At 39.8% G+C, this 9,968-nt stretch overlaps 1 protein-coding gene across 2 annotated transcripts in view; it reads left to right on the top strand.

The window, feature by feature from the left end:
• The first annotated feature begins 1,309 nt into the window (after window positions 1-1,309).
• CNTLN (centlein) overlaps window positions 1,310-9,968 on the top strand; it is a 319,321-nt gene continuing 310,662 nt past the window's right edge. Inside the window, exon 1 of one of the 2 annotated variants that reach the window (XM_003782868.2) lies at window positions 1,310-1,736. In XM_003782868.2, coding sequence (XP_003782916.1) covers window positions 1,377-1,736 — 360 coding nt within the window. In that variant the 5' untranslated portion in view covers window positions 1,310-1,376. The remainder of the gene's footprint in view (window positions 1,737-9,968) is intronic. The other variant, XM_012813233.1, reaches the window with a different exon arrangement.

The raw sequence follows: 9,968 nt of genomic DNA, 5'->3' as shown, positions 1-9,968 counted from the left end.
GCCACAACGCCTGGCCATTTTTTGGTTGCAGCCATCATTGTTGTTTGCCGGGTGGGGCTGGGGATTAGAACCCGCCACCTTAGGTGTATATGGCTGGCGCCTTAGCCGCTTGAGCCATGACAGCTACTTCTAAGAGATGTTTATATGTACTTTCTCTAATGTAATCCTTTATTAATTTTGTGAGGTATTCACTTTCAGTGGGAAGCCCACTCATCTCACTGGAGTAGGATTCTAATTGGGAAGGTGACTTTTGGTATGCAGAGTAGATTCTGGAGCAGATACTGTAACTGTGATTAAATGAAGTCATCAGTTACAGTGGTCACATCCCTACTTCTACAGTCCCTTAACCCCCACTTCAGCTCTTGCCATGTATTCTGGAACTCTTTCTGCAGAGGAGGACAAATCTGGCTTTCTGTAAAATTCTGGTGCCAGTTCAACTTATATATCCTAAGAAACACTTAAATAGTGAGGAAGTATTTTAAGGACAAAGAAAGAGTAGGTTATTCAAAGTTTATACAGAAACCAAGTAAGAAGGCAGAAAGATAGAATGAAAGAGAAAGCAAATCTTGTTTCCTAAACCGCACTTCCAACTACGATTTCGAATGGGTCTAAGAACCCTAACTGTCGGGCAACGTGGTCCTCCTGCTCACTCTGATTTCCAGCCAATGAATAAAACAGCTGACATAAAACTCCAGGGAAATCATGACTCATGCAAAACAAAAGACAAAGGGTGTACAAGGATCATAATTCAAATGGGAAGCCTGCTTGATGGTCCCAGCTCAGCACAAGGTTTTCCACTTCTTGACATCAGTCAGCAGGATGCAGGCTGTAGGCAAAGCAGTATAGCCAAGAGGTGTGAAAAAAACACTTCAGTTAAAACTTATTCCTTGATCCTCAAGGAGTTTACAACAGCGCTGGAGAGATTAGCCGTGTAACTAGCACTCAAGGGCGGTCAATGAAACGTGACAAACGAGTTGGCAGGGGCCTTGAAGAAGGAGGGATTCACAGTTAAGGATCATTTGGAGAGGGGGTAGGGTGGAGGTGGGGCTTGTTAAGGCTTAAGAGGTTGGGTGTAAGGTAGGTGGGACGTGTAGGTGGGAAATCGAGGCGTTCCTGGGGCAGGACTCAGGCAGAGAAGCTCTGGGTCGCGCGCGGGGGGGACCGGCCTCACCCCTCACCCACGGCGCGTGCGCTGCCCGACGCTCGCGCCAGGCGCGCCGCCCGCGGGAAGCTGGCCAGAGCCTGGAACACGAGACCCCGCGTGCTAAGGCGGGAAAAAACTTGCGCATGCGCAGTTCGGCGCTCCGGGCTCGCCAGGATGGGGAAGAGAAGGGGGAGTTTCCAAGAGGGAACTTGACCCGTTAGGAGCCGCGGCCATGACGGCGCGCTCTTCGCCTTCACAGTTCCCTCTGCCCTCAGGGCGACAGTCAGGCCCCAGGTCCCCACGTGTTGGGCGGGGACCTGAGGTACATGCAGTGCGCAGCGAGGCCTCGGGTCTTGCCGGCGCAGCGCGAGAGCCAGTCCTGGACAAGAGTGATATATCCTGGCGGGGCGAAGAAGGGTCAGGGGGCCGGCGAGGGCCAGGGCGGGTAGTTCTGGTTCATGCTCCCGTCCTCAGCGCGCCCTCGGGGTCTCGGCGGCTAGAGGAGCTCTCGGTAGAGGAGGCGATGGTGACCCGGACGGAGCTGCTGGAGAAAGAGCTGAGCAGCCTAAAGGAGGAGCTGGCCCTGTGTCAGGTATCGAGGACTTTCGCCGCCGGCCTTTCCCTTCCACAGCGGGCCGGGATCCATGGGGAGGCGCGCCCTTCTCCCTCTGCCTTGGATTGCTTCTCTCCTCGGGTTTGGGACCGACCCTGCCCCGCCCGGCGACTCTCCCCGCCTGCTCCACACCCAGTTCGGCCGGCTGCCTGGCTGGAGGGAGGCCCGGCTCCCCAGCCCCGTCCCTCTACCCTTTTCCGGACACCCGCCGGACGGGTTCGTCTCCGCGCCCGGGTTTGCTTTTGGTCACTTGGAAACACGCAGTTGCACGCCCCTCCCTTTTGCCCAAGTTCTCAGAGGTGGCTGTACTTGGTACCTGGTACCCACACGTGGAGTGCAGTCCATAAAAGTTGAAATGAACAGGAAAGTGAAAACATTTTTGGTCAAGTCCATCACCTAAGGAGGAACTTGTTTTTAATTTTCAAACCCACCCTTGCCCCCCCCCCCCGTTTTTTTTTTTACAAAGTTAAACTTAAGTTGTGAACACAGACAATTTTTAGGGAGGATGGGAGTTGGGAATTTACACACAATAGATAATGCTTTTTACTTATTAACCAAGTATAGTAATTCCATAGACTTTGAGTGAGAAATATCATTTTCGTGTAATCTTGCCGGTGAAAAGCATTTACTAAGTCAGTTGTATTAGTAAGTACTTTCCTATTATTTGTAGGTTTGTTAAGATAAACATGACTGTACTCATGTTAATAGAGACTTTACTTTAGTTTTTGAATCTTTACCACTTTCTCTTCTCTGATTTTAACCTGAACCTTTAGACAGGGTTGTGAGAGTAAATGTTAGAATGCACTCAACAGTACATCCTAAAGTCAGTGTCTTAAAGGTAGAAGCCAGTTTAGGCACTGCTGAACACCCTGGTAACTTTGTGAACGATTGAAAACCATTCATGATACTCCTCATAGTTTCTTCTATTGGATTCTTTTGCCCCTTTTATAGGTCCTTGTTGACTGAGTCAAGGCTGTAAAAACAGGACTGTCTTGTTCAAATTTAATATGCCTTTGGTTAAACAAGTTCAGGACATTTTATGTGGCTGCCCTCTTTTTATTTTTGCATTTTCTGTTGTGTGGTTAAGGAGCAAAGGAATAAATAAAAGACACCATTGAACTAAAGCATTTTGTCCTCTGTAGCTCTTACCCTTGGGGAGTTTCAAAATATGAACCCACGATGAATGCCTTTGTTACTTTAAGTCCTAATCTAAGACATTGCCCATATTTTTACACTCTATGCCATCACTCCTTCTCATAGTTTGCCTTTGGCTGGTTAAGGAGATAAGATACATACTCTTTAAGATTGACTTGATGAAGGAAGTGAATCTTTTGGAAACAGAATGAAGAGCCCCCTCTCCCACATTCATTCACTGTTAACATTCTTTTAACTGTATGACTCCAAACATGGTGTTGGCTTTTGTGACCTTGGATACATGTAGACTAGGAAGATGGTTGATACTCTTGGCCTGTGTAAAAATACAGAAATGGTCATAATAGCCTAGATGATTAAGATTTTGCAACACTAATACCATTAAATGATCATAGGCCTTCCAGAAACGTGAGATGAGGTTGGCAGTATCCTACACCATCAAACTTCAGTCAAACTAGACTCTTGTTCTTGGGAAAACTTGGGAAAAATAGTAATTGAAATCCCCATTGTTACTTAGAAAATCATTTAAGTAATAAAAACTCACCTTTACATCTTTATAAATTAATTCTTCTGCTTATTTATTCATCTAGGAATCACAGTTCTCCTAGTATTAAAACTGTGCTAAAAATTGTAACCCAAAACAAAATTCATTTTATATCCCAGTCTAGTAAGTACACACACATAATTTAATGAAACATTAATGACATTCCCTTTTTCTCCATTTGTTGCATTAGATTCATTTGCCCTATTTATAGGTCTTTGCTGACTGAGTCAAGGCTGTAAAAGCAGGACTCGTTCAAATTTAATATGCATTTGGTTATACAAATTTGGGACATTTTATGTGGATGCCCTCTTCATTCATGTGTTCATTACCAAGTTTAATGATGAAATTAACTTTTCTCATTTTCTGTTCTTCACTGGTTAAGTTCTAAAAGGGTATATAAAAGACACTAGTGATGCTTGGTGCCTGTAGTACAGTGGTTATGGCGCCGGGCACACACACCAAGGCTGGCAGGTTCGAACCCAGCCCAGACCAGCTGAACAACAATGGCAACTGCAACCAAAATATAGCTGGGTGTTGTGGTGGGCACCTGTAGTCCCAGCTACTTGGGAGGCTGAGGCAAGAGAATTGCTAAGCCCAAGAATTTGAGGTTGCTGTGAGCTGTGAAGTCGTGGCATTCTACCAAGGCTGACATAGCGAGACTCTGCCTCAAAAATAAAAACAAAAAAACACTAGTGAACTAAAGCATTTTGTTCAGAGCATATAATTTCAGAAAGTATTTGCCCTAATAGTGTGTTATGAACTGATATTTTATTTGCAATTCTATTTAAAAAAATTCGCTTCAGAAGAATTGGCCAGTAGTGGGTCAAACAGATAGTTAGGGGAGAAGAACCCTGCTGATTAGTACATAGTTAAAAGTATGGTAGTAGCTTCATGTTAGTTTTGTTTCACTCTCTTAAAGCAGAGTTTGAAGGGTCCCGTGTAGCATTCTCCTCCATTGGAATGCTTCAGAACAAGCATTTAATAGAAAATAATTCAGTGTTTCTCTTAATATGTGGGCATTACATTCCACTTTATGTGATTCTATTATCTAGTTAAACTTTGAGAAATTAAGGCTGCCAGATTAGCAAGCAAGCTATGCATAATGCTTACCTGAAGAAAAAGTGATTCATTTCAACATGGGGAGAACAGCTGTCAGTATTGGACTTACTGAGGAGAGCAAGTTAACTTCAAAATGTAGTTGTTACCAAGGAATTTTCAGAGGTATTCCAAAGGGTAATTTTGCGTCCATGACATTTATGCCTTATTTCATTGATTTGGAACCTAATTTCATCTTTAATTTTCATGGTGTATTTTAAGAATATGTCACTCCTGACAAAGGATGCTGAGTATTTGTATGTGCATATTTATTAGAATACCAGATGATAAAAAGTAATGTTATATTTATATAGTGTTATCAAGCTTATTTTTAAAATATTAGTCAAAACTATTTATTCAATCTACAAGCCAATCTCAGGTAAAAAATAATTTAGGGCTTTTAAATAAATGTGTTCATTACCAACTTTAATGATGAAACTAACTTTGAATCATGTGGTATTTGAGAGTGTATGACCAAAGAACTTAGACAGTTACGTGTTAAAAATTTAAATGTATTAAAATTTAAATGTATTGGGCAGTGCCTGTGGCTCAAAGGAGTAGGGCACCAGCCCCATATGCCAGAGGTGGTGGGTTCAAACTCAGGCCTGGCCAAAAACTGCAAAAAAAAAAAAAAAAAAAAAAAAAAATTAAGTGTATTGAAACCTCCTCCATTCATGAAGAAGATTGTGAGAATGTACTATATAATTAATACTTCCTCTTGTTAGAAGGTATATTCTAATTGGTGAATCTTTTTGCACAATTTTTTGTTACTAATTTACTGAGTGACTACTTTGTGCCATACTTTGTAAGTAAAATCTTTCCATGGTTTTCCTTGAGTTTGGATGAGCAAATTATTTATTTAAATGTAGGAAATAGTTTTCAGATGTTTGTTGATTTCATTATTCCAGTAGATGCTAATTGAGGACCTAATATATAACTTAAACACTAAATTAGGTATTTGGAGAGTGTAATACCCCTAGACCTGAAAATACAGAGTCGGACCCCCCTTAAGTGCAATCAATCAGAAATTTATTGAATCTACACTGGAGACTGTCTTGAGAGACAGTTCTGTCCCTGTAGTGGGCAAGTTGCCTTACATATTCTTGTGCAAGCATACTACAGAAGTGAAATGTGGCTGGTTAGGGGAGAGTGCTACAGCTTGGGTAGTCATGGATACAGTAGTAGTTACAGTAATGCAACAATGATTAATACAGCCTTGGTTGACAATGGATATATCTCAAATCATAATGGTTATAATTATGTAACCATGATTAATACAGCCTTGGTGAATTTCCACCATTGGGAACTTGGGGGGCTTTTGTGAAACTTGGGACTTTCTGTGCTTTGACTCGGGGGCATGGGAACGGGCTGGGAGAGAGGGCAGAGGACCGGAAGAGGGCAGGGGAACCAGAGGTAGAGGGGGAAGAGGGCAGAGGAATGGGAGAGGGAGGTGGAACTGGCTGGGAGTTCTTACAGCAGAGAGTAGGTACCCAGTGAAAAAAAGGCAATTCTGGATGTCTTTCTTTGTACAGATTTCCATGCTAGCTGATTGTGAAAGACAAAATCAGTCATCTTTCAAGCAGATTTAGACTCAAACCACCTAGAATTTAGTCAACTCTTTCTTTCTTTTTTTTTAATTAAATGATAGCTGTGTATGTTAATGCAATCATGGGGTACAGTGTGGTGTTTTCATATACATTTTGAAATATTTTCATCAAACTGGTTAACATAGCCTTCATGTCATTTTCTTAGTTATTGTGTTAAGACGTTTATATTCTACTTCTAGAAAGATTCACTTGTACCCTTGTAATATAAACCATAGAGGTGTTCCCTGGAATCACCCTCTCTCCACCCACTCCCTTCCCTCCCCTCTCCTCCCCCTCCCCATAGTCTTAGGCTATAATTAGGTTATAGCTTTCATATGAAAGCTATAAATTAGTTTCATAATAGGGCTGTGTACATTGGATACTTTTTCTTCCATTCTTGAAATATTTTGCTAAGAAGAACATTTTCCAGCTCCATCCATGTAAACATGAAGGAGGTAAAGTCTCCATGTTTCTTTATGTCTGCGTAGTATTAACTATTTCTTTAATAAACTGTTATGAGAAGGGATAGGAATTTTTATTTCAATTTTAGATTGATTCTGTTTGGAAGTTCTGTAGTAAGGATAAAGAATTTGATAAAGAATATTTGTATTGTTTTTAAAATTTTGGATTAATATAAGGGTACATACAGTTAGGTTACATTGTTTACATTTGTTAGGCAGCATGAAGGTGGTAGGTGAGTCTTTCACCCAGGAGGTATGCCATATTCCCCTACATTGTACTTGGAAGGAGCTTACCAATCCTCTTCCCCCTTTCCCTTCTCCCCTACTTGAATTTAATTGTGTTTTTCTCTTTTCTGGGCCTGTAGTTCATGTACTAGTTTCAAATTAGTATTGAGTACATGGTGTGCTTGCTTTTAACTTTATTAAGGATAATATTATTGAGGCCAGGAGTGGTGGCTCACACCTGTAATCCTAGCACTGTAGGAGGCCAAGGTGGTTGGATTGCTTGAGCTCACAAGTTTGAGAAATGTTCAGCCTGAGCCAAAATGAGACCTTGTCTCAACTAAAAGTTGAACAACTAAGGCAAAGAGGATCACTTGAGCCCAAGTTGGAGGTTGCTGTGAGCTATGACTCCACATCACTTTACCCAGGGTGACAGAAGGATAATGTTCTTCAGCTCCATCCGGGTAAATACAAAAGATGTAAAGTCTCCACAGTATTCCATGAATGTGTGTGTGTATACACACAGATACATACACACACTTACACACATACTGCACTTTATTAACCCATCAATGAGTTGATGGGCAGTTGAGTTGTTTTCACATCTTTGTGATTGTGAACTGAGCTACTATAAACATATGACCTTGACAAAATGATTTTCTTCTGGGAAGATACTAGTAATATAATTGTGGGATCAGATTGAAGGTCTACTTTTAGCTCGTTCCACGGAGGCTACATTAGTTTGCAATCACACCTGCAGTGTATAAGTGATCCCTTCTCTCCACATCCATACCAGCACCTGCAGTTTTGGGACTTTTTTATGTTAACTATTCTCAAGAGTTAGGTAATATTTCAAGGTGATTTTAATGTGCTTTTCTCTAATGACTAGAGACAATAAGAAGTTTTTCATGTGATTGTTGGCTGTTCATCTGTCCTCATGGGAGAAGGTTCTGTTCAGATATGTCTCTTGGCCAGTGATTAATTGCCTTATTCTTGTTATTTTGCTCAAGTTCTTTGTAGATTCTGGTTATTAGCCCTTTGTCAGATTCATAATATGTAAATATATTCTGAAGTTGCCTATTTGTTTTGTTTATTGTATTCTTTGCTGTGCAGAAGCCTTAAAGTTTGATTAGGTCTCAGGTATTTATTTTATTTATTTTTGCTGTTGCTATAATTGCCAATAAGATCTTTCTCATAAAATCTTTATCCAGGCTGATATCCATAAGAGTTTTTCCCATACTTTCTTCTAGAGTTTTTATAAATTAGTGTCATAGATTTAAATATTTTATCCAGCATGAGTTAATTTTTGTGAGTGGTGAGAAGTGCAGGTCCAGTTTCAGCCTTTTACATGTGGCTAACCAGTTCATACCATTTATTAAATAGGGATTCTTTTCCCCAGTGTTTGCTTTTGTTTGGTTAATTAAAGATTAGATGGTGATATGTGACAGTTCATCTCTAGGTTCTCTATTCTATTCCATAGACCTATACCTCTATTTTTGTGCCAGTACCATGCTGTTTGCTCACTGTAGACTTATAGTATAACCTGAAGTCTGGTAATGTGATGCTTTCAGATTTGTTTTTATTTCTTAGACTTGCATTGGCTATTTGGGTTTTTTCCAAGTTCTTCAAAGTATGACATTGGTGTTTTAATGGGGATTGCATTAAATCTGTGTATTGCTTTGGGAAGTATAGACATTTTGACAATGTTGATTCTTCCCAGCCATGAGCACATATGTTCTTCCATTTGTTAATATCTTCTGCTGTTTTCTCAGGGTTTCATAGTTCTCTCTGCAGAGATCCTTCACATCCTTTGTTAGGTATATTCCAAGGTATTTCATTTTCTTTGAAGCTACTGTGAAGGGTATTGTTGTGACTTTGACTTGATTCTCAGCTTGTCTGTTATTGGAGTATATGAAGACTACTGGTTGGTGGACATTGATTTTATACACTGAGAGCTTACTGTATTTCTTGATCATTTCCAGGAGTCTTGTGGGTGAGTCCCAGGAGTTTTCTAAGTATGAGATCATATCATCAGCAAAGAGTGAAAGTTTGACCTCTTCTGTCCTTATTTACGTGCCCTTGATAGCCTTCTCTTGTCTGATTGCCTTTGCCTCAACTTTTCAGCACCCTGTTGAATAGTAGAGGTGAAAGTGCACATCCTTGTCTCGTTCCAGTTCTAAGTGGAAAAGCTTTCAGTTTTACTCCATTCAGTATGATATTGGGTATGGGTTTGTTGTAGATGGCTTTTACCAATTTAAGCAACGTGCCATCAATACCTCTTTTCTTAAGTTTTCTTATCAGAAAAGGATGCTGAATTTTGTTGAATGCTTTTTCTGCATCTATTGAGAGGATCATATGGTCTTTGTGCTTTTATTTATGTGGTGAATTATATCAATGGATTTGCATATGTCGAACTAACCTTTTTGTGGTAGTGGTTTTATTGTTGCAATTTTGGTGCATGATATATTGGATGGTTAAAGAGTTCTGTTTCCTCCTGATTAAGTTTAGAAGATAGGGTGATTCCACGTTAGTCCAGAGGATCCAGAGTATTTTTAAAAGTTTTTTTTTCTTAAAAGACCACCTTTAAGTGCCCAGAGGATGAAAAATATAGGAAAACATACAGGGAATATGATTGACAATAGTTAATTTCTTTATTTAATTATGTCTAGAATACTTTGGACACTATTTCATGTTTTGTGCAGGGCTTTAATTTTCATATATGAAAGAGTGTCCTTTTAGTAATTAGTAGTATAAGCCACACTGAACATAATATAGGATTTAAATAACTAACAGAGATCACAAAACTCTTGTGTACGTGGTTCTTTGTAGCATTTTATTGTTTACAAAAGACCTTAATTTTTCTTTTTTCAATTTCTAGCCTTAATGTATATCATGGTGTCTATAGCTAATATGAATGTGTTATATACTTGAAAATTGTTGAGAGAGTAGATTTTAAGTATTCTTCCCCCACCAAATGATGAGTATGTAAGGTAATAGTTTATATCAGTTATCTTGATTTAGCCATCCACAGTATATACATGTATCAAAACATGTTGTGTACTATAAATATATATTAATTTTATTTGTCAATTAAAAATTTAAAATTAAAAGCCAACAATTCTTTTTTTTTTTTTTTTTTTTTTTTTTTTGA

This window comes from Otolemur garnettii, unplaced genomic scaffold (genome assembly GCF_000181295.1).
Source record: "Otolemur garnettii isolate 467f Iridium unplaced genomic scaffold, OtoGar3 scaffold00006, whole genome shotgun sequence".
NCBI classification, from domain to species: Eukaryota; Metazoa; Chordata; class Mammalia; order Primates; family Galagidae; genus Otolemur; species Otolemur garnettii.
This window is presented reverse-complemented; position numbering and strand designations above follow the sequence as displayed.